The 26,576-nt window shown below is 31.7% G+C and overlaps 1 protein-coding gene across 1 annotated transcript in view; it reads right to left on the bottom strand.

Moving 5' to 3' along the window:
- Window positions 1-26,576, bottom strand: part of LOC126812387 (proto-oncogene tyrosine-protein kinase ROS) — a 143,699-nt gene that overhangs the window by 26,916 nt on the left and 90,207 nt on the right. Inside the window, exons 9-18 of the mRNA XM_050538764.2 lie at window positions 12,432-12,560; window positions 10,199-10,237; window positions 8,787-8,971; window positions 6,867-6,967; window positions 6,186-6,610; window positions 5,082-5,174; window positions 4,590-4,805; window positions 3,655-3,762; window positions 3,008-3,180; window positions 1,140-1,205 (exon numbers count right to left, since the gene is read on the bottom strand). Of these exons, the coding sequence (XP_050394721.2) occupies window positions 1,140-1,205; window positions 3,008-3,180; window positions 3,655-3,762; window positions 4,590-4,805; window positions 5,082-5,174; window positions 6,186-6,610; window positions 6,867-6,967; window positions 8,787-8,971; window positions 10,199-10,237; window positions 12,432-12,560 (1,535 nt within the window). The remainder of the gene's footprint in view (window positions 1-1,139; window positions 1,206-3,007; window positions 3,181-3,654; window positions 3,763-4,589; window positions 4,806-5,081; window positions 5,175-6,185; window positions 6,611-6,866; window positions 6,968-8,786; window positions 8,972-10,198; window positions 10,238-12,431; window positions 12,561-26,576) is intronic.

Below are 26,576 nucleotides of genomic sequence, written 5' to 3'. Positions count from 1 at the left end.
AGTTTATAATAAAATAATAATAAGTACATCAAACTAATACCTAAGTGAGATTTATAATAACAAGTCTTTGTTGAATAATTGGTGTTGAAATAATTATCTACAAATTCCATTAGAATTTCAGAGATTACATTAAAATATTTGCAACAATGTGTACATATTAATCTGTATAAATTTTTTGAAAGACTTTCATGTAAAATTCCTGAAAAATATTATTTACCACACACTTTCATGCAAAATATAAGATAAAAAAAACAATATTATTGACTAACATTTCTTACAAAAACCACATGTACTCTAACAAAACATTCCTCAAAATTAAAATAAAAATCAATCATTCAAGATACTTTAACAAATGTATTTAATAGGACAAAATAAAAATCTAAATAATTATTCAAATTCAAACAAAATATATATTTGGTAGATAAAAATAAAACCATAAGTACGGGCACCATTAATATAAGGATGGTAATAACAAAACCTACATTAAGAAACCAAAACATAAAACATTAAGAGATTACAATAGTAATGATTTTTATTGTATTATTGACATCAGATCCATGCTGCACTCATCACACTTTACACATGAAATTTGGGGACATCAACAAGTTATAATGACAAAGCTTTTTAAAATTTCAATCCTAAAAATATGTAAGTCATACCATTTCCTTTATTTTAATAAATCTATTTCTATTAAAATATTCTCAATATTTGCTGTATATCATAAAGTTTAAAAGTCTCAATCTTTTGGTTATGTTCAGATACAGTATAGCTTTGGGAGCTTTATCATTAAATATTCAAAATGTTTTCATTGGTCAAAAGCTAATATTTCTGTTATGATTTTAGCTCCTTAATCCAATAAAAATGTTTTACCAGTATATTTAAAATACTTTAAGTTTTCATGATTCAGGCGCCTTAATTATATACACTAGAAGTTGTATTTAAGATGGTATATCTCCAAACTATTTAATGATATCTTCAAAAATAGAATCTACAATCAGTAATTCTGCCAGAAATGATACAAATATAAGTGAAAAGCACTATGTTCTTGGTTCGTAAAATGTGACTTTGTCATATAACTGTTGGAAGAACTGAACATTTTGAACATTGGTCTGCTACCACAAAATGACCACATAACTTACCACACTATCCACCCACTGCCCTAGACTATGCTCCCTTAATAAAGATTTCCTATGACTTTTCCACTTCTTTTAGATAGAAGGATAAAAGAAATTTAATTATATAATTTGTTTTTCACAGAAATAATCTAATGGCGTTTTTGGTTTTCTTAAAATCTCCAGAAATGTAATTGCATAATTTTTTTTCTCACAGAAATAATCAAACAATGTTTTTTATGTTTCTTTTCCATCATAAATAACCATCAACAAACACTATTTTTTATAAGCAAAGCCAATTAAAAGCAAAGCTTTGCTTTTTACCTAGAAAGCCTTATAAAAGCAAAATCAATATGATTTTTTTATTCAGAATTATGTCTACTTTCAGGATTGCTTCTTGCAAAGATTAGAACATTGCAACTATAATGTATTCATAAACAAGACCATTACTCATATTTTTATCCAAGCAGCATATCACACTTTTATCCTATCCTATCATTTTAATCAGCAAAATCTAAAGCTTCTAAATAAAAACTCTCATTTCCAACATTTCATTCCCAGTAAAAACATTTTTCTAATCTCATAAATTTTGGAATATTCAATCATAAAACATTTAAACCATTGTCATCTGTCTTTAAAAAAAAATGTTGAAGTCGCTGTCCGATTATAATATAGGTACTAAATAAGTCATAAGAGAAGACTTATAATATAGGTACTAAATAAGTCATAAGAGAAGACTTAACCCTTTCATTGCGTCTACCGGGTATTATAAAATGTCGTTAAAATACGCGTACCCGGTATTAACGTGTACTCAGTAAAACCCTTGCTAAAATTAGTACCGTAAGTGCAAGTGCCCTCTATTGTATTTTCTATACACTAGAACATATTTCCACGTTTCAAAGTGGCAAACCATAAAATGGTGGAGTGCATTGTGACAACGTAGACGATGCACTCTCGACGAATTCGTGAATGACGTCTTGCTGACCAACAGGTGGACACCAACAGGTGATACACATGATTCGTTTCCAGTTACTTGATAATGATAGTAGTCAGGACAGTGATTGCCGATTGGTATTATGAAGTGTGTGATTTGTTGCGTGACGTTCCGCCCATGGCATTGTCTCCCGTGCATGATGAACAAGCCCAATATGTGAACATGATAGCCCCCCTTTTTTCCTCAAAAAAGGGTCTAGCACAGGCAGTGGATTTACGTCTAGCATTGAAAGGGTTAAGCTCCCAACATCAGTATCACAGTGAAGTTCTAGTGTATAATAAATCATGAGTCTTAATAAGTTCTAGTAATCTAGTGTAAACAAAAGTCATAAAAGAAGATTCTAGCTCCCAACATCAGTATTATAGCAAAATTCTAGTGTATAATAAATAATAATATAAATAAGAGAATTCTTTAGCTCCCATTATCAGTATTATAGTGAAGTTCTAGTGTATAATATATTAGTTATGAGAGAAGTCTTTAGCCCCCAGCATCAGTATTACAGTGAAGTTCTAGTGTAATAAATAAGTCATAAATGAAGATTCTAGCTCCCAACATCAGTATTATAGTGAAGTCCTAGTGTATAATAATATATTAGTCATGAGAGAAGTCTTTAGCCCCTAACATCAGTATTATAGTGAAGTCTTAGTGCATATAAGTCATAAGAGAAGTATTTAACCCGCAAAATCGGTATCATAGTGAAGTCCTGGTGTATAATATAAGTTGTTCTTGCTATGACACATGTGAAACACCCAACAATAACATTTATAGTAAAGATCTACTGTAATTTGTAAATGCCAAAAATTAAGAGTTTTTATTATTCTAAAGACAGTGATTTTGCTGATAGAGCATAAATATACCATATCAGGGTACAAGAACAAATTGTCAAACTGATCGTACTTACCACACGTTTATCAGGTTCTGACCAAAAGATCTTTTTCCCCAACCAATCATATGCCAAACAAGAGGCAATGTGAGCTTCTTTAATAGTAGACTGTTGTCCTGTGTGTCTGTCATATCGGTATAGATCACCTGATGATGTTGTCCACATAACCATATCACTATGCCATGTCAGATCTGTTGTATCAAATACATAATTATCAAACTGCCTAATTACTCAATAAATTGGTTTGTGTGGTATTAAGGATATCATAGTGGCTTAATGAAGTACGATGCTAGTTCACTAACCACAAGGTCCCAGTATTGGTTGAAAAAGTTTCTAAGGAATTTCCAGTCTGCTTTCCACTTGTCAGTGAAAATCGACCAGTTGCTTGGATGTGACGAAAAACCAAGGTTCTGTGCATACCATTGTCAACAGTTTAAAGACAATGTTCTGTAGCACTACTGTCAAGGCAAAATGTCCCCTTACAGCACACTGCAAGATATATGTCTGTGTTATTTAGCCCTGTTGGTGCAGAAAACTACGATGTTAAACCCCATTTCATTTTGTGTGGTATTTAAGGATTGAATGAATACCCAACTGCACATAATTCGATATTGCTTAAAGACAGTTAATTAACTAATATATATATACATGTTCAACATACATACCTGTAATTTTGGTAGAAGTTTTAATAACAGTCTTAACTTCATGATTCCTTAAATCATGTTCCAGTATTTCTCCTTGTCCTGCTACATAAATCTTTACTGGTATGATTTCTATAAAATCAACAAGTATATAATTCAAGATTACAGTAAGTTCACGGTCTACAAATCATTTGTTAGTGATTCTCTTAGAAATCATCATTCACTTATCAATATCATATATAATTGTAAACAAGAATGGAATTAAGCTCTTTCACTGCCATCATCTGGCTCAAATTCAGGCTTTGTCATATGCATGTCATTCATTCATTCAGGCAAAAATTTTGTGTTTGCATAATAATGTTTCTTTTTGTTTTTTTTAAACAATATTTTATTCAGAAATTGAAAGGGATTGAGGAACAGGCATAATAATGTTGTTATTAATAGGTTTAATCCATGTCCAGTAAGTTAAAAATCTCCAGGCAAAACAGATTGATGTGTGAACAATCAGGGCTGTCTTTTTTAATGCATGGGTACACAGGACAGTAGTTTGGAGGCCCCACAAAGCATAGGGACCCCATGTTGTGACTTGCTGTCTAAACACCGATTTTGTTGGAAGTTAAAATAGAATAAATATATGTTTAATTTTATTGACCATTTTAATTTTTATTCTTGTGAGAGGTTGTATAGGTAGGGTCCCCTGTGTACTGTTTCGCCCAGCCGGGGGCCTATAATGCTGTTAAGATGGTCCTGTGTACAATAGTGTAAGAGATCTGCTCCGTAAACAAAATCAAGATGTAAGGAGTCCATATCGGTATCCTTCCTCAATTATGTTTGGCACAGGGGAAAAAACTAGACCAGAACACTTGATACAACTTATTATTCGTGAGTTCTCATTGCTGATAATATAATTTGTTGTACTTTACATTAAATTCAGTTAGACTCTACAGATAAACTTGTACCTTTTTTGAGGGTTCTTCCCATAAATACTTCGGACCAGGGTCCAATTCCAGTGTCCGACACAGCTTTAACCCTGATAGAGTAGCGAATATCCGATTGTAATTTGGATATGGTTATGCTGGTATTTGTAGCTCGTTTAGTTATTACTGATCTGTTATATCTATTACCACTAGCCTGTATTTCTACAGTATAGTCCCATTTATTCCATGCTCCATTACCTGTATATAAACAGATATTATAGTTCATATTTAAAAATAAACTGCCTGAATGTCTTTGGCAATATTTCACTTTATTAAAATGGAAAGACCTCTTTGATCTTGGTCCAAAAAAAAAATTGTTGACTTCACAGGATTGTATGTGTTGATAACTGTCATGGAATGACAGATAAAGCCAGATATAAAAAAGATACATAGAGTATGAATTTTACATAGCTAATAAATTTTCATTGTAAATTTACAGATCAAGCTTAAACTTTCCACAGATGCATACTTTACCTTGATATTGGAGTTTTTCTGGTGCTTTCCAAGAAATCTGAGCTGAATTTGAATTAAATAATGCCTGGATACCTCTAGGTGCAGTAAAAGGTACTAAAATAGAAACATGTACTATTAATATAAACTATACAGGAGTAAATGGAATCTGTGCTATATAAGGACAGGTGAGTGAAAAGTACAACTATGTTAACGTCTGATTGCCAACGAAGGTGATATCGCAAACAAATGTTTCTTGAGAAACTTGCCCAAAGAGCCGTTCATGATTGAGGTAAAACCAGCATGACTGTGAAGAATCTTGTCATGTTCCTTTATAATGTCTAGGTATAGCCAGGGTCCAATTCAATAGCATGGATGCATTATCTTTGTAGTTTTATGTCATTGATGTTAAAGGCTTGTTTTGCTCACAAGTTGCAACAATGATAAGTACAGTATAATTTTGACATTATTAAATTGTTCTGAACCAAAGGTAGTCATGACAATGATATAATTTAAGTCATATTTGAACTCTGTCTTCTTTAGCCCAGTTGGTGCAGAAAGTAAGATGTTAAACCCCATTTCATTTTATTTCATATTTGAACAATTTATTATGATGGGTCCCATCAACATATTATATGTCACTTTCAGACAAAAACCAGCGGCTGCCAGGCAGATACACCCACATTTTGCAAGAGATGGATAGAGAACAAGTTAAACAAAAAGAGATTTTTTCGTAGAATCAAGGGCAATAATTCAGAAACTTACAATCCGATATGCACGAATATCGACAAGAACCACGATCTGTAGGTAATAAACATGTATTTCAAGTTTCATCAAAATTGGATCAAAATTGTGGCCTCTAGAGGGTCCACAACCTTGATATACCATATTTTTACACTATTTGCATACGAGGGGCAGCCATTTTGTCCGGCAGTTTTGGTTCGATTTTCACGAAATTCGAATTCCTACATCATTACAGTGTAACAGTGATATATTTGAAGGTTTTATTGATAGGTATTCCCTAATTGTCAAACTTCTGCCTAAAAATTCTATGAACATTGCCTGAAATTGGACTATTTTATAACAAAATTAGCTAATTTGCCTTTTTTTTAAATGACACATTATTACCTGGTGTGGGTTGTACTGTAGGGTGATATATATTCAAACCACTGTAATGTGTGTTAAAGAAGAGTAGATTATTCTGTCTATACGTATTATGGTCTTTATCGTATTCTTCACCTATTATACCATTTCCACTGGACCAATAAAATTTACCATCATAGTAAGTCATACTCAACATGTTGGAGAAGTTGCCCTGTGAAACATCTCTTCTAATATCCTGCACATCTGAACCATCAAAATATGAAGCCATCATGGTGTTTTTCGTAGAGTTAGGATAGTAAAGTTGCATATTGCTAAAATCCATAGCAAACGATGTGATGCGGTCGTAGAAGACCATTTGTTTTTGCTTAATTGGTCCTGGTTTTCCAACATCTGCTAAATCTACACGGTAAATACCTCTCCCCAGTCCGTAATCACTATAATACATGTAACTGTAACATACAAATAAAAAAACATTTATTCAAAAATATATCAATTTTATTTGTATAAGTTGCACACACCAAGGCTGGTACTGTATTAGCCTACTGTCACAATAATGAGGTCAAATCCATATTTCCGACTGTCACAAACGATAATGAGACCAAATCCATACTATCAAACAAGGCAGACAAATAATAGAAATTTGTAACTCAAAAACTTTTTGACCACCCAATCCCCAGAACTGTACATGAAATGTTCAAAACCTACCCATTTAGGGGATCAACTTTAACATCAGCATTAATTGACTTGAGACCACTAATAACAACAACACATACATCAGTTTTAGCATACAGGGGACAACTGTAAATCTAAAAATAAACAACAATCATTTATCATATTAAAAATTTGAATAAAAACATGTGCATATATTTTATTTACATACATGGCTTTCACTTCAAAATTTGCCATCTAGTCAATTTTTTTACTTATTTTATTTGAATTGGTTTAGCAAGATATTTTTCTTAACAAATTTTAAAATTATTAACACATTCACTCATGGAATCAAGGCCATAAATGCAAGGATTCAAATTTAACATCTGGATGTCTCAATCTTATATCCTGGGATGTATTCTTGTATTGTTTGTTTTATCTTTGTTTTGTTATACAATCTTCCTGTATTGTCTATAGGGCCTACAGTGTCAATGCCCATTTTCCTTCCTCTAATGATTGGTTAAGAGGAAAGAAGACCTGAGACTTTTTTACTGTGTGCTATGAGGGACATTTTGTCCAAACAGAAAAGCTACAACCTACTCTAATTTCGATTTCCAACTGTCAGGGGGTCTTAAACGTGCTGCCAATGGTATACACGGAATCACAGGTATTCATATCATCCAAACATCTAGACACTTTTCATTGCCCGAGGGGAAACCAGACTGGAAAATCTTCTGAAAATTTCTTGGACAACACCCGGATAAATTTTGACATTATTAAATTGTTCTGAACCAAAGGTAGTCATGACAATGATATAATTTAAGTCATATTTGAACTCTGTCTTCTTTAGCCCAGTTGGTGCAGAAAGTAAGATGTTAAACCCCATTTCATTTTATTTCATATTTGAACAATTTATTATGATGGGTCCCATCAACATATTATATGTCACTTTCAGACAAAAACCAGCGGCTGCCAGGCAGATACACCCACATTTTGCAAGAGATGGATAGAGAACAAGTTAAACAAAAAGAGATTTTTTCGTAGAATCAAGGGCAATAATTCAGAAACTTACAATCCGATATGCACGAATATCGACAAGAACCACGATCTGTAGGTAATAAACATGTATTTCAAGTTTCATCAAAATTGGATCAAAATTGTGGCCTCTAGAGGGTCCACAACCTTGATATACCATATTTTTACACTATTTGCATACGAGGGGCAGCCATTTTGTCCGGCAGTTTTGGTTCGATTTTCACGAAATTCGAATTCCTACATCATTACTGTGTAACAGTGATATATTTGAAGGTTTTATTGATAGGTATTCCCTAATTGCCCGAGGGGAAACCAGACTGGAAAATCTTCTGAAAATTTCTTGGACAACACCCGGATAAAACCTGGGACGACCTGGGCGACCTTTGGTTATAATTTTTTCATGACTAGTGGTAGGAACTAGATACCGAACGTGGATAGTTCGGACCATCGTCTGTTTAAAGATGGCTGCCCCCATGGACAAAATTCTTTGTAATTTGACTTTACTTATTGCATAGCACAAATATTGAAATAATACTCAATTTTTAGACTTACATAGATTCAGACAAAAAATATCTGCTTATAGAAGTAGCTATCATTTATAATTCTTTCAAGCTTTCCTTAAATCATATGTTAAACAAAAATAATTCTTTCTAAATATTCTACACTTACGTTTCATCGACACCCACCATCTTGGGACTACTCCGATCATATCACATTAACAAGGTTCAGTATTTTCGGATTCTGGTCCGCACTAAATGAAATTCGGATTCAGATAGTTAAACCATAGTCAGGAAATCAGATTAACCAAAGGTTGCCCAGGTTAGTGAGCCAGCTCTATACTAACCAAGCGATATTCACTACAATGGGACCGGAGACAATTTGGACCGGCGTGATCAATACTATTATTAGGGATGATCATAAGATATATGTTACAATACATACCCTATCTCTACTGATGATAAAAGCTCTATCATTCAACCAATCAACACTAATAGTAGTAGGCCTTAATATACTGGGATATATGTGTGATCTAGCATTAGATTTATCATCTCCTACAGGAACAATATGCACTTTGCCGGTAGAATCACTAACAATAATTTCTTGTCTTTTTGTATGAATACCAACTCCTGGAAATAATAATCATTGATATAATATATTTCATCTCTAAAAATCAATTCATACTAGTTTTGCTGCTACCAATGCATGGTGTTAAAAAACAGGGTTATCCCCTTATCATGTTTTATCATTTTAGTGTAACTTACTATATTTCTTCTCATAAGTATTATATATTTCATCCCTAAAAATCATTTTATCAAAAAGTTAAATATTTAATTTGGCGCACTATTGGATGGCTCTCAAAAAACAGAGTTATGCCCCTTATCACATTTCAGTACTATTACTTCTTAGAAAAATTTATTGACCATAATTCCTTTAAGACCAAATAAAACTGAACAATAATAAGTTGACAAAAAAGTTAATAAAACAATGTTGATCAATACAAAAATGTTTATGGAAGTTTCATGATATTATACAAAGCGTAACTTGTGATTTTTCCTTGTCTACTTTAGCCTATTAAATACAGCCTATACCTAAATAAGAAATATTATATAAAAGTAGACCCTAAGTAAATAAGTTAAAACAGATTTTTTAATACACTTAGCATGCCACAAAAAATAAAATATTGAAACTAAATATATTGAACATGTTATCTTATACCATACTGTAATCATAAAACACACACAAATATTTTAAAATGCATTTTCTTTTACAAATAACATTTAAAATGATAGTTATTTAGGAGATAAACACCTCCTGTTTAGAATTTAGAGTACTGTTATTGTTCATTTAATACTGTTTCAAACATTAAACGACGATATCGTGCACCAAATGAATAAATTACCTGTAAACATTAAAATCCAGTTATTTTGCAATGCATTTTCCCCCTTTCAAGTAACAGTTGAATAAGGGTGTTATTTATATAGTAAAATATTATTATATTTCAAATCACTTTCAAAATCTTAAATGAATGAACACACTCAGTAATCAGTCAATAAACATCTTAGTTACTATGTCAGTAATAAAATACATATAAACACGGATAGTATACATCAACAATTAAATTTGTATAATTAATCATCTGGGTATGTTACTTTAGATCATTTGCACAATAATGACCATTTTTGGAAATCATTTTCTCTCAAAACTGTAAACAATAACAAAAAAAGTTTATTAGCTTTTTAAAAATACCCCAAAAATACAATATACAATAAAAACAAAATGAAAGTTGTTTAATACACATAGGCTACACAAAAACATCAATAATGGAAGGGGAGACAAATTGGTGCACATTTTACCTTTAATTTCTCCTTCAGCCTCAAATATAACTTCCAATCCTTGGTTAGCATAGATAGATAGAAAGACAGAATTAGATAGAAAAACAGACAGAAGAAAGAAGAGAAAGAATCAATTAGATATACTTGAATAATTATTACATATCCAGGACACTGTGAAATAATATTAATAATAATAATTCTTGCATCATATAGTGCAACATTCGTGTACATGTGAGATCTATTCTAACACTGAATGCTTTTCTTGAAAAAGTGTGTCTTAAAAATACATTCCCACAAAAGTATTTATAGGGTAGTTATTTCTAATAAAGGTATGGCATATTTGGTATATATGGAAAGTAGATCGATAGACACCTAATCTTACTAGAAAAATATTGGATTCTTTGAAAAACACCCATGGGGTGCCGACAGCCTGTGTTCTCGAGTGACATATGGAGCACTTCTTATCTGTTGATCTTATGGCTAACAATTAAACCGGAAACATAAGTTGGCATGGGATAATCCAAGAATTTACTTAGGCTTCAATATTTATGGTATGGACAGCAACTAGCTACAAATATTAACTAAAAATGGACTATATCAAGTCACGTAACAAACAAGGTTTCTTAAATAGATTATTGCATCATGGGGTAGTTAAAATGTTTCGAAAGGGACTTGAATTAAAATTTTGACAGAAAAATAGTTTGTATATGTTTTAAGTCCAAATATATCATCAAATCACACAGTTTGTAAGCAGGAAAGCATCTTTAAGCAATGTCCTGAAGTGCTGTACAGTTTTAGCTGATTTAGCATTTTCATACGGTTATGTTGTTCCATAAAGATCCTTGCCAAAGGTTGATGTCTTTATAAAATATTTTTGTAACTTTTTCTAATCCAGTTACCTTATATAACCAAGTTACATTTACATCAGTTAAATCAATTTTAGTATTTAAGCATGAATTAAGATATTTTTCTGCAGGTTTGATTGTATTAGTTCGCTATAGATAGTTCTATGGCTTTTATAAATCAAGCAACATAGGCAAGCCAAGTGGATACACAACCATCATGTAATGTATGCAATATAGCTGTGAAAAAGTTGCATTATCAATTGAACAATAGATCAAATATCATATATTTTCTATAACATTATATTCAAAATAACCTTAGGCTAACCTTAATTATCTAAAATTCAAGCCTGATCTACTTAGATTTAGGCATTTTACCTGAGCTCTGAATACCTCAGTGACAACGACAATTGACTGTAATGTGTATGAAACATCTATAGCATAGCAATGATGGACTAGTATATATAGTCGTTGCAAATTTTACATTTTATCTGATAAGAACACCACTGTCACCACTGGTGTACATTGGTGTTGCAGTTAAATCATATCAAATCTATACAAATTTATCAACTGGCAAAGAACTCCACAGTGGCAATTCCAATGCTTCTTTAATACTGTATTATTTATATTTAAAAATGGAACTATTCTGATGTCAATGACTTATTCTCAGAAACTTTAGTCATTTAATTTTGATAGTGCTAATGCTTCTTTGATAATGTATTATTATTTATATTCAAAAAGTGAAATATTTTGTTGTCAAAAGCATATTGTTGTAAACAATACCGGTAGCCATTTGACTGTTAAAACTTTGTCTCAGATTATAGATTTCTTATCTGTTATATGTCAATGTAACAGTAAAATTCTACCTATCATATGTATTAACTAACTGGTTCTCCACTTTTGTTCCTGCTTATTAAAGCACAGATCAACATTCAAATTTCAAACCATCCACATTTCAAATTTGTCTCAACTTGTATGCCACCCGGCCCCATCCCTGCACACCTCTATTATCTAATATCAATTCATATGTATGTATAAACTGATTAGTTATCAAACTACATATCATTTGAATAATATTCAAGCCTGGAAATAAGGCATCTGTCACAGACAATGTCAGGCTTTCTCAGGTACAATCCCTCTGGTGTCCATCATTTTGTCAGGCAAAGATTTGTATTCTTTCTGCATTTTTATTTTATTGATATCTTTAACACATTTCCGTCAAAATTTTATGATGCCAGGTACTCAAATTTTGTTATGTTCAACTAAAATCAATAGTTCTAGACTTATCTTTACTCAAATAATTGATGTTCTATCTACGATCTATTTCAACAATCTGTCTATGTTATATAGTACTTTATGTATACGTAAATATATTTATTTTCCACAAGCTCCCAAAAAAATCTTGAGCTTACCTGTGACTTTAATATCTCTTGACTCTGTTGCATAAATTTTCTTGGGCAATCCAATTAAATTTTTGATGTTTTGTTTACAAACTTGATTATCAGCTCCCAGTATCAGATAAGGTGTCTCCTGTACAGTTACTACAAAATATTTTTAAAAATCACAATAAATATCACTTAATTTAAATCTTTAATTTAAAAGCATAAAAATGTTAACTTTTAAGTCGCTTTAATTATATAAAATTCACACAATTTAAATCTTTATCATTTATCATTTTCTATCCACAGTGTCATTCAACCCACCCACACACCCGGTTCCACGTGGACTCAAGTGTTGAAATTCTGCGATGGTCCCTTAATGTTGATTGAATACTCATTATTTATTTCATTATATTAAAATTCTGTTTGTAAGAACACATGTTAAACAGATCTAAATCTGCTCATGAATCATACCCATAAATCATACTTTTTATACAACATGAATTTATTTAATATCAAATTTTCTATATCCGATATACATATATATAGTTAAACAAAATTCCCAGATTTAAAAATTCTGTCCTTGGGGATTATACTATATAAATATATGTAAAACAGTCAAGCTCATAAATAATTTTTTTTGCTATGTGCATACATTATAAGCAATTGATGTCATATAATACATTGCATGCAGATATGAGTACATTCCGAGAAATAGCCATTGGGGTTATACTGACATGCAAGATTTCAATGGTATGATTATTAATGTATTAATAGTTCTAACAAGATAAACAGGTTTAGAAAAAAAAAAACAAAAAAAAACTGAACAGTTTCTATTAGTAAAACTTACGTTTCATTCTTTTTAAAGATTTCAAACATTTTTCATACTGATTGTGAACAATATAAATAATGAAGACATTTCTAAATTTTGATTTGGTCTTGAATAGGCTTCACAAAGTTCACTTAAAGCCAGATTGTGCCAGAATTTGCTATATGTAAGATTATTGTTTGTTGTATCTATGGTCTGCAAGTATATATTTTAGTTACAGTCTGGAATATTGTGTCTTTATTGTATTGTCATGCACCACATCAGAATACCATGGTGGGAGTTACCAACTGAAGTACTATAACAAGTGATCTAAACCATGTATATAAATCATACATTAAGGTTTCCAACCTACTCATATGTATTGGTCAGGACCGTTTGTCTTGAAAAATTATCAAAAGTGCTTGGGACCGATCAGTCAATTCACACTCTAAAACTAGCATATTTTTCCAAAGCCTACTTTCAAACATAGTTATGACCAACCTCATAACTATAAAAATCAACAAATGGTACAGATTGTGCCACATACAGAAGCCATGTCCGGGGCCTTATTCCTAAAAACTTAAACTAAAACATTTGAACTATGCAGCCTTTTAATTGGTTGCGGGTTAATATCCTAGCACAAGTTGTAACTCTTAGCCAATCATAAGACTGAACTCTTAAAATATTTTTAAAAGTTTTCATCAATAAAGGCTCCAGCTCATGATTGGTGTTTAGAATAGTGTACAGTCGTCAACAGAGGACTACATTATGTGTTTTGTTAATAATTCATGATTAAACAGTCCTGATAGTAGAACAATACAAATTATTCTATATATGAGAATCTTATTAAATGACAAGAACATGTCCATTACCTTCTATTTTAGCATCTGTCAAAAGAAATTTCTAAAACAAAGTCACTACAGTTGTATTACAGTCACACACATTGTAATAGAGGCTAATTTAATCTTCAGAAATAAAGGCAGTCGGGTACAAAAAAACTGCTTATTGACCACAACAGACTATCAAATAATTGCACAGAAATTATGTAAATTCTCAACAACTGTGCTGAGAAAGATACAGAAGTAAATTATGATCTTTCAGAATTTAAAAAAAAAACACTTGCATACCAAGAAATTAAGAAAATCAGTAATTCACTGCTATTCATTACCAATATTGATAAACATCTGTATGTCATACATTTCTTGTTCAGCGGGTGAGTGTAAGTCTATTTATAGTGTAGGCGATTTGCAATGAATGAAATGGGGTTTAACGTCCTACGCTTCTGCACCTAACCTGGGCTAATTGAAGACGGGCATACGCCATACAGTGTGCTATGAGTGAAATTTTGCCCGGACAGCGGCGCTACGGCCTACTCTTATATCGAATTCCAACTGCCAAGGGATCTTTTACGTGCACGCCAATGTGTACACGGGACCTCGGTTTTTTGGCCCATCCGAACGACTAGGCAGCTGTCCTTGTCAGGCCCTCCGTTCTGCATCACTGACAAGGGGGAAACCACGCCGGAAAATCGAGATGAACTTTCTCGGCCAATGCAGGGATCGAACACCCGACCTCCAGACTAGCGAGCCAGCGCCTTACCCACTTAGCCATGTGATCCCCCTGCGATTTGCAAAGAAAATATGTAACCCAAGATCATTTCAGGCAGAAGGCAACAAACTCTACATGAAAATTTGTCAAATTGGGCAAAACTTTCCAATTCCACGTGTTTAGTCATAAGGTAATACTAATCAGTATTAGATAGGCTTAAAACGGTAAACTGCTAAAGTAAAGTCTATAGGCTAATCAAATCAAATATAAGCTATTATGAAATCAGAAATATTTTTGATAACATTTTTATTGCCAACTGCATTCCTAAAGAATCTGAAATTACAATAGGACTCAATTAGACAACTTTTGAAAATGATTCTTGCAGTAGTTCGGAAATAATATGTACCCTCATGCAATAAAAATGATACCAACACATCGATCTATTTGCAGCACTTATTTCTGAAATTATTAACCAGTTCTGTCAAATTACTGTCCAGTGACTCCAGTCAGTAATTTCACTTAAAATCAAAAATGTTAAAGAAGCCTGTTCTTCTTCAGTGAAATGATCACAAGCTGATAATCTGTAAGAATCCACCCACAAACAGTACAGAAACTACTCAACATTCATCAAAGAATTAATAAAAAGAAACTCTTCTTCATCTGTCTTTAAGGCGTTTAACGACCTAGCTCTGGCTTATATAAAACCTCTTGGCTACCAGCAAAAATCTCTTCTCTCAGAAAAAACAACTTCTAAAAATTCAACTGTGAGCATACCAATTCGAAAACATGTCTTTTCCTATGCCAGACCTATTCTCTGGTATAACCTATTATAGACAATAAAACGGCTAACAACAATGGGCTGTTTTAAATATCGACAAAAAATAATCTGTTTCAAAATCTTGACAAAATAATCAGTCAAAATGACAACCAACTTTAATATCATTGACCTTTGTAGCAACCATTTTTGCAATAACAATCATTTTTGCAATAACAATCATTTTTGCAATAACAATCATTTTTGCAATAAAATTTAATTATTGCAAAAATGGTTGTTATTGCAAGTGGAAAATCAAGGGAACCATTTTTGTAATAAAAAACATTTTTACAATAATTTCTTCTTTTGTCATTTTCATCATCACTATGATCATTTGTTTACCCTGAGGATTGTCAGAAACATTACTGACATATTGATCATGCATCTTATCATCAGCAACACCATTTCCATACCCATTTTTTTTTTAAGAAAGTGACAACAGTTTTTCATTACTGAAATTTTATTTAAAAAAAATGGTTGATATTGTAAAAGTAGAACGTTGAGGGAACCATTTTTGCAATAAAATTTTGTCTCATGATCTTAAACACTGTATTAAAAATATAAAATCAATGGGATATTAACTTTAGCCTCTAAAGCATCCACAAGATTTTTCAAAGTGATCAAGGGCCATAACTATAGCAGTAATAATCAGAAATCATTAAAAATCAATTGGATTCTTCATCTCATGACCTTAAACACTCTTGAAATTGTTAAAAATCAATAGGCTTCTTTGATTCTCGACCTTAAACACTGTGTCAATCGGATATGACATGTAACTTTAGCCTCTAAAGTGTCCACAAGATTTTTCAAAGTCATCAAGGGCCATAACTCTGGCAGTAATGGGAAATCGTTTATGACCTTAAACACTGTGTATAAAATTAAATTCAAACAGATATTAATTTTAGACTCTAGAACTTCTACAAGATTTTTCAAAGAGGTCAAGGCCATAATTCTGGTAGTAATTATCGGGAATAGTTGAAAAACAACAGGCTTCTTTATCTGATGACCTTAAATACTGTGTATAAATTTAAAGTCAGTCGGATATTAATTTTAGCGTCTAAAGTGTCCACAACATATTTCAAAGTGATCAAGGGCCATAACTCTGGCAATAATTATCGGAATTCGTTGACAATCAATAGGATTCTTCGTCTCATGACCTTAAACACTGTGTATAAATTTAATGTCAATCGGATATTAACATTAGACTCTAGAGCTTCTACAAGATTTTTCAAAAAGGTCCAGGGCCTTAACTCTGGCAGTAATTATTGGAAATAGTGGAAAATCAATAGGCTTCTTCGTCTCATGACCTAAAACACTGTGTATAAATTTAAAGTCAATTGGATATTAACTTTAACATCTGAAGCTTCCACAAGATATTTCAAAGTGATCAAGGGCCATAACTCTGGCAGTAATTATCGGAAATCATTGAAAAGTCAATCGAATATTAACTTTAGCATCTAGAGCGTTTCACAAGATATTTCAAAGGGGCAGTAATTATTGGAAATTGTTGAAAATCAATAAACTTCTTCGTCTCATGACCTTTAACACTGTGTATAAATTTAAAGTCAGTTGGATGTTAACTTTAGCCTCTAGTCAATCGGATATTAACTTTAGCCTCTAGAGCGTCCACAATGTGGGCGTATAAAAATGCGTATGGAAAAGATGTCGCTGCTGATAATATGCATGATGAATATATCAATAACAGCTTTATAAATGACAATAATATTATTATTAAATTATAATCATTCGACTGGGTCATGATTTTGCTTTGTTACAGACCCAATAGCTAATTTTATTACTACATCAAGAGTACAAAATTGTGTTTGTAGCTATCTCTCAAGTCTCAACATTGCTGGAGATTTCACTTTCAAATCATTCCAAACAAAAAGAGAGAAAGAGAGAGAGAGAAACAGGGTTTAACATCCACTTAAACATGGTTAAATTTTTTTTCAATATTTAGCTTATGTGTATGGGTCTTTAGCAGTGGGAGGAAACATGGATGACTGGCAGAAAACCCAGAAGGTTGGACAGATGAACCTACTTCACGCCACCTGACTCAATGACAGACCTTATGATTTAAAGAGCACATGTTAGACCACTAAGTATAATTTTATCCTTTGTTTAACTAGCATTTTAGCCCCTATTATATCCAGTAGTTGTATGCCATAAAAGTTTTGTGTTAGATTCATATATCTTATCCATTGATTTTTTTTATTTGTTTCTTAATTTCAAAGTTACTATTTTTACACAATGAAGAGAATTGAACTAATGCTATCATAATTTAGGTAAGACCACATTTGTAACAGTTATTTCAAGTAGTTATTGTCTAGTAAACAATTTATAATGTCAATCAATGTCTCTTTCAAAAATTACCACATGAACAACATCAAGACTTGTTAAAAACATGAATAATTTATTTCAATGACTGTCAAATTTTAGATTTTTTCCAAAATATTTTGTGGGCTATTTGTTGGATTTAATGAGGCTCTTTTGCACCAGCAATTATCAAAATGTGGCATCTGAACAAATTCTGTATAATAATATAAAACAGGTGTTTTTTGGTTTTTTAAAACTACTCTTGAATAAATTTTAACATATTGTGAAATAAAGTGTAATTTCTGATGCTTAGCTTATGGAGGAAACCCCGAACAGATGGAAGGAAAACAATAGTGTATTAATAAGATGAGTGGAGTGATGGCTTAACTTTCCTCTATGTCCCATTTGAATAACAATAATCATTTAGTGATTTAAACCAGCCAGTAAAATGGAAACAAATTGTTCACAATATGTTGTTTCCTTTATCAAGAGTGACAGAGGATTTTGATAAGTAACTCCAGGGAACATATCATGCACAAGTTGAAAGGGTAAATGTTAAAATAACATATACATCCACTACACAAAAACATTTCTGTGCCATTTTTGTGACCCAGTTTTTGGAAACAAATGACACACACTTATACACTACATTAATGGAAAACTTGATTTCATCTATCAAAAGTGACATAAATTAAATTAGGAACAAACACATGTAGAATAATATATAGATAATTTTTTTGTTAGAAGTTTCTATATCAATACAATAGATTAATAACTGTGTACAATTTGGATGCAAAAAGAAGCTGGATGATCCCTTTTAGTTACTTCTAATTCATAAATAAAATTCTTAGACAATTGAATATTTTACACTGTTTGATTCAGTCAACAGCCAGTTGAAAATTTAATTAAAAGGGGTAAAACAGCCTTAGAAATGGTTGGCAAAACGTAATGATCAAGATTTTAAAATTAAGGGGGTTTGTCATTCAAAAAGGCAATGTGTTAGACAGTGTATTCTTTTAACTTTTACACTCTTTCATTCAGTCAACAGTTAGTAGAATGGTAAAAGAAGGGTTTCAAAAAAGGCAGCAAATCTAATGACTAAGACTTTAAAACTAAGGGTGTTTGTCATGAATGTCATAAATTGAAAAGATTGCATCCATAACATAACCATGGTTTGATGATTTAATGATTAAGATCTTAAAACTAAGGGTGTTGGTCATGTCTCATAAATTAGAAAGGATTACATCCATAACATATTAATCAATATAAAGTGTGTCACAATAGTCTTTGGCAACAAAATCTTGAATAAACAGCAACTTAATTATGAATACACTGTGCAATAAATAACATGTTATCATAAATCTGAAATTCAGATTATTCATAAATAATACTGTATGCTTTTAGAAGTCCAGGCATCAAAGAGGACATAACTAAAAATGACATTTAAAGACCTTCAACTGAGGATTTTATTTTATTAGAAATATATCAAGGTCAATGTCAAAGTTCACTTTTTACAAATCAGCTGTTAGTCATGTGTTGAAAAAAATTCAAAACTTTACAAGTGTTAAGTTTCAAAATCAAAAAATTCTCAGGAATATCAAAGTCAGAGATACATGTACTAAATCTACTGGTTTGGTCTGCCATCCACCATTACATATCATATGACACCAAATCATAAACAACATCAAGGAATGTGCCAGCCCGTATTTTTATGTTTTCATTGTATGGGTCATGACCAGGATGGTTTTTCAGAAAAAATATCATAAATGGAATCAGTTCAGAAATGTGCATTTTCATTAATTATGGTAAGGATGCCGATGTTCTTTTCTTTATTCTTTCTGATCTTTTTTTTATTTCTAGGTCATTGGATCTATGATAGATTTGAGCATTATCTCTTAAAGTAACACTAATTGTAAGTGCATCTCCATTATATTTAATAGGTGTTCAACAAATACTCACAAGATCAATAGTTTTGCAAATTACGTCTATAGCTAACATATCCTAAAGGCATTCACAAAGAAAATAATGGTTAAAGATTGGTCTCGTAATTTCTACACAGTTTTCAAAGAGGTCAATTAAACATCTATTCTAGAATACATTTGGAAGTTATTCAGTTTTTTTTTTTTCAATTTTTTTTATTAACATAGCTATTCTCAAAAAGGCGACATAGTGTTTGACAAATGAAAATATACAAAAATTAAAATAAATTAAGATTCCATATACTCTGCCAAGATTCTACATTGCTTATGGTCAGACAATTTCTGATTTGGTGACAAGTGCTCACATGAACATCAACACGCAATTAGTTTTTCAAGGCTTTTCGAACTGTATCATTTTTGTGTTTATATTCGATGACAATTAAAACTAATGAAATTTGTTCGTTTTTTTTGCCTCCTAAGGAAATATTAAATGACATCAATTCAATGCAATCAACTAAAATACAAAAATAAATAAAACGATATGGAAATTATAATCATTTTAAAAATTCACAATCTTTAGAAATCTGAAAAAGCACCAAAAGCAATCCCAACATTAATAATTTAAATTGAACTGAGCAGTTGAATCAAATTTGAATAATAACTTAGAATATTTGAACAGTAACATCAGTTTGTTAAGTGACAACTATTCATGACCAGTGAAATTTAGACAAAATTTGTTTTTACTGAACTTCTGTAGAGAGTTAGTCACAGAGGTTAAGTGAGTAAAGTGCTGGTTAATTAAAACAAGGGGTCCTGGGTTTAATCCTTCTTAAATTTCCAGTCTGACTTCTCCCTTGCCATTGAGCAAGATAGAGAGAAGACCAAGTTCAAATTATATAAAGTTTCATTTAATTTCTAATTGTTGTTTTATCGATAAATACAGACATATGTTACACCTTTCACTTTTATAAGAATGTCATTAATGACATAACACATTTTAAGAGACGTTTTTCCAGACAGTTGCTAAATCAAAAATCTTTTATCTGAGCGTGAAGTTAATGTTTCCATGCACTAAAAGCAACAGATTTATAGATGGAATTGTCTGTAAATGAAGCATTAACTGATATTTTCCAAACTAAAAACACTTACGGCTGGTGTTAAGGTAGCCAACCATGAAAGAACTAGACTTTATATTTGGTCTTCAAACAGTTTATGTCTGTGATGAAAACGGGTTGGTCTTTGTATAATAATATTTGTCTTTGCTTGTTTTCTGAAATCACGTCTACCATGACAAAAATGACAAAGTTCAGAAGGATTTCTTGTTATCAGAATAATCATAATTCAGTTCTTTCTAACTATAATGTGATTATAACTATGTCAGAAAACTCACACATCATTTTATCTGATCATATAACAGACTTTGTTATAAATAAAGGATTGTTACAATCGAAACTAAGGCTGTGTTCACATTGGCAAATAACCCAGCTTGGAATTCAAAGGCCGTGCTCATACTGACAAATTATCCAGTTTGGAATTAAAAAAAATATCTCAAAATTTAGACAAACTAGGTCATTTTGAGACTAACATATGCTACAATCTAATCTTATTCCAATAATTGGCTTCCAGTGGGAGGAAACCAGAAGACCTGGAAAAAAAAACCTTGCTGTTGGTTAGGCAAACCCCACTTCTTGTCCCATACATGCTAGGGATCAAAACCATACCACATGACTCAATGACAGACCTTATGACATAAAGTGCATGTGTTAGACGATTAGACAACCCAAACAAATCAATGAGAAGTGGTATGATATATTCGGAAGAGAATAAGCAGAGGCTACTCTGGTAAAATACAATGATCAGAAGGCTTCAGCATAGTGGTAAATCCATCTTACAATATATACAAAAATATGCCTCTGCATAGATGCATTCAATCATTCATTTATACCTAAATCCGGGGGGTTGGGTAGCATGCACTTTAGATCAAACAGTCTAGTTTTGATCCCACACTTCTAGGTGACAAGAAGTTAGGTCGCCTGTCCACCCTAGCAGGTTTTCTCCAAGCTCTCTGGTTTCCTCCCACAAAAAGAGACTACATGCTAGCGAATTATTGAAATGAAATTTAACCATATGTTAGTCATGAAATGACCTAATTCATGCCAAGTGCCTCAACCCCATTTCTCTCTCTCCCCCATCATATATATAGTTAAACTAAAAGTCAGATGTATAACATAGAGGAATTACTTGTGTAATTAATAGAATTTATCGTTCAAATAACCATTCTACTCAACTACAAGAACTTCGGCTTCGTTTACCATCTTATTCTACCAGAATCAATGGTGATATTTGGAAATTTGGAGAACGATTCGTTTGATCTGTTAGGTACACACGTCTGAAATTTACTGAGATCCATTTAATCAATTTAGATTTAACCAAATACCCGGGCAAACTATAAGCAGCACCACAAAGCCATGATGTAGTGGTCAATGCCAACATGTGGTTTCATGTGTGGGATACTAAAGATTAGCCATCAAGAATGCCTCTTGACAGAACTAAACCTATTTACTCTAGAAAGAAAGTCTGTTTCAGTTCCACAGAATGTTTGTTTACTGGAATTCAATCCTTCCTGACTCTTAAAAACAACCTCATCATTTTTTTTACACTGGTATCCATCCAATACTCACAGTTTCTATATGGATAAAGGATTATATGACCGTAATCTTTTATTCTTAAACATAGAAATTCCTGTGATAAAAAAAATGATTGATTCATTAGATAGTACCATCCAAGTTATCAATTGCTTAAAACAACAGTTAACTGACATCAATTAAATGTGAAATTTGCAATTATAGAATTTTACCAGGACAGTGGCATTTTTACCTACTATTAACCAAATTTGAACTGTCAAGAGCTATTTTAAGTGCACTCGAAATTACAAATGTGGATCTCGTTTTTTTTTTTGTCCCATCTAAATGACTAGGCAATACTTTTCTTGGTGGTTGAGTAATCTTCTTAACCTTTAAATTCTAATTAGGAAGATTAGAAAAGCAAATGTATCATAAACAAATCTCCTGACCTGGTTCCAAGGTGACTTCAAAGTAAACAGTGCCAAACCATGTCAATATAGACCCACACCAGTAATATAAAATAATCTAGGAAGTCATGAATGCTGCAATAGTAATACTTGATACTCAAGATATGCATTCCCTAATCCCCTGTAAGCCAAGGGAATTGGTATTAGAATGAAACTTAGTGCAATACACAATCATAGTTTATGATGCAAACAAAAATACAATTTTGACAGTATCAAAATGATATTCCTTTATAAATACATATAAAAACATTCCCCCATTCTCGTCAGACTAACAAGTGGACCCCAAATACCAGAATGAACTGACAGTTCATTTCAAACCTACCTAAAATATATGTATGTGTGGGAAGTGCGTTCAAATTCGTTGATGACACAGCCCACATTTCACAAAAGAAGTGATTAAAATAATGTCTATTATCAAAACACATACTGCTAATTGCAATTTTTCTGTCATTTTGAATTCGTTCTTTGTGACAATTTATCTTAGATCTATTTATAAGAAATAATTGAATCTTTGTATAATAAAAGGTTTCTGCTAATATCAAGCGAAAATCCATTAAAATCATTTGTTTTATTCGCTTTCAAACAATAACTCCCACAGATTTTACTACCGTTAATGGACACTGCGAAAGAAATCATCCTTATTTAAAACAATTTTCTTTCCTGGCCACAAATAAATGTCTTTGAGATTTTTTTTTCTTTGGAATATCACAGGACGAAAATACACTTTTAATAAGATAAAGAATTTATCAACATATAGTTTCATGAAAAAAAACTTTCACTAATTGTATACCGGTAACAGTATTTATCAACATCAGAAAGTTTCAGTAATTGTCCAATAGTAATAGTATTTATCAACATCAGAAAGTTTCACTAACTGTCCAATAGCATTTATCAACATAAGAAATTTTTACTAATTGTCAATATCAAATAGTTTCACTAATTGTCCAGTAGTATTTGTCAATATTTTTTTTTATCGCAGTCACACAATTCATAAATCATTTTCTCTATTTTTTGTCCCATGATACCTTGTTCTAGACCATAATTTTTTCATGACTGGATGTTTACAGGATTATCCGAGTCTTTTAGGAAAAGGTGGCCCAAGTAGTAGCACTACAAATAATGTGGTAATTGATATGTTCAATAATAAATATTTTGGGGTGGTTAATCGGTAAAAGTTTACTTTGGACGTAACAGTCAACAAGTTCCCAATTTTTCAAACCATTGCAGCACTAGTTAACGGATGAATATTAAATTGGTTTTATCTGAAGATTAGTTTTATCTGCAGTCAAGTGAAAGCAGACATTAACCCCAGTCATATCATAATCAGCTGTCGAGCTATAATATAATCCTCAATCTTGATGAATAACCATTTCATAAAACTGAATTTTCACTTGCAAAAAAGTTGTTGTGTCATTTTTAGTAAAAAAAGCTTTTGTGATCAGCAAGCTGAACAAAGCAAAATCGTCCCCAAAGGTCCGAGCCCAAGCATTATTATTTTTTACTTTTTTCAAATTGTTGTCAATGGTCATTATTAAATGACGATGTTATACCATGAATAATTGAATAGCTCATCCTTAAATACATCTACACGTATATAGACTTTGACAACCAGTTCAATCCTGGTCCCATAGTTTGACCTTTCAACATTCTGAATTAATGAGACTATTTGCACTCCGCTCTAATTCTACATCCGCTGATTAAATGGGAAGATTAGATTGATATTAATGTAAATTGTGGTGATGTGTTGATTTGAGGCAATCTCAGCTTGAGCTACGGCATGATGGTACAAATTTTACTGTCATTAAACAGATTGTTCAATACTGGTAGAGTTCTAATAGATTTAAGTAATAGCACGTTCAGCATTTAGAAATCTAGGCCAAAAAAAACCCCAAATTTATACTGTAGCCTATATAAAATTGTGTTTAATGAATAATAGTGCACGCTTATGGAGACAATGATGAAATATTCTTTTGGGCTATAATCAAAATAAAATTAGGGTAATCTGGTTTTTATCATCCTGATTAATAAATTTGATATATAAATCAATGGAATGTATGGAAACAAATACAGAACATAATATATCTACTAATACTATAACCATTAGAACACCTTATGCAACCCATTTGCAAACTGGGGTCTTTTATTTCTTAAAAGCAAAGAAGCTTTTACTTGCAAAAAATGATGTTTTGCAATACAATTTAAATCAAGATTTTGCGGATTAAAACCAATTTTTCTTAAAGATGCATTATGTAAGATTAGGATAAAGAGTTGCTATGATAGTTAAAAAATACCACAACAAGAGTTGTCGCATATTTTTACTTTTTTTGATAATGAAACATTTATAATACACTAAAATCTTGTTAAGAGTAACTAACAGCTCATTAAGTAATTATCAGAAAATCATTAGAATTTGTTTGGCCCATGCTAACGTTTAGTATACAAAACATTTAATATCATGGATTTAGCTGCTCAAGTTATCAAAAATCATTGGAAATCTTATGTATTTAGCACTAATTTCTTTCACATTCATTTAATATCAAATCTTTGTTGAAAAATTCATAAAAATCGTTTAAAATCACCAAAAATCATCTAATTTGTACTTGTCTCCAGTTTAAATCTGACCATTCAATTTTGATAATGATTGTCCAATTTACAAGTGTGTAATTTCTCGATCACTGTTAAAAAATAAACAACCCAATTGATCATTGATGTATAATTTTTGAACAGTGTTCAGGAAATTAAATACTTGTAAATTGGACACTCATTATCAAAATTAATCAGATAGCTTTACACAAGTACAAATCAGATAATTTTTACGAATTTTTAAACAAAGATTTGATATCAAACGAATGTGAAAGAAATTAGTGCTAGATACACAAGATTAAATGATACTCGAGTTACAGAGAAAGCATCCACAAGATTTTTCAAAGTGATGAAGGGCCATAACTCTGGCAGTAATTATCGGAAATTGGTGAAAATTAAAAGGCTTCTTCATCTGATGCCCTTAAACATTGTGTATAAATTTTAAGAATGAATAAATGAAATGTTGTTTTATGGCACTAAGTTTTAAGTCAATTGGATATTAACCTAAGCCTATAGAAGGTCCACAAGATTTTTCAAAGAGATCAAGGGCCATAACTCTGGCAGTAATTATCAGAAATCGTTGAAAATCAATAGGATTCTTCGTCTCATGACCTTAAACACTGTGTATAAATCTAAAGTCAATTGGATATTAACTTTAGCCTCTAGCGCGTCCACAAGATTTTTCAAAGTGATCAAGGGCCAGAACTCTGGCAGTAATTATCAGAAGTTGTTGAAAATCAATAGGCTTCTTTGTCTGATGACCTTAAACACTGTCTTTCAATTTCAATCGGATATTAACTGTAGCCTCTAGAGCGTCCATAACTCTGGCAGCAATTATCGGAAAACGTTGAAAATCAATAGGCTTCTTCGTCTGATGCCCTTAAACACTGTGTATAAATTTGAAGTCAATCAGATATTGACTTTAGTCTCTAGAGCGTCCACGGATGGATGGACGAGCGACAACAATATACAACATTTCAATGTGGGCGTATAAAAATGAATATACTTAAAATTTCAGTCAAATTACTTTATGAGTGTTTAAGTTACATGTATGAGTGTTTGAAGTTTTAAGAAGATCTAGCTTAAATAGTCTTGATTG

The sequence above is a fragment of the Patella vulgata genome, chromosome 2 (genome assembly GCF_932274485.2).
Source record: "Patella vulgata chromosome 2, xgPatVulg1.2, whole genome shotgun sequence".
Lineage (NCBI taxonomy): Eukaryota > Metazoa > Mollusca > Gastropoda > Patellidae > Patella > Patella vulgata.
The sequence above is the reverse complement of the archived record's forward strand: the minus strand, read 5'-3'. Positions and strand labels throughout refer to the sequence as shown.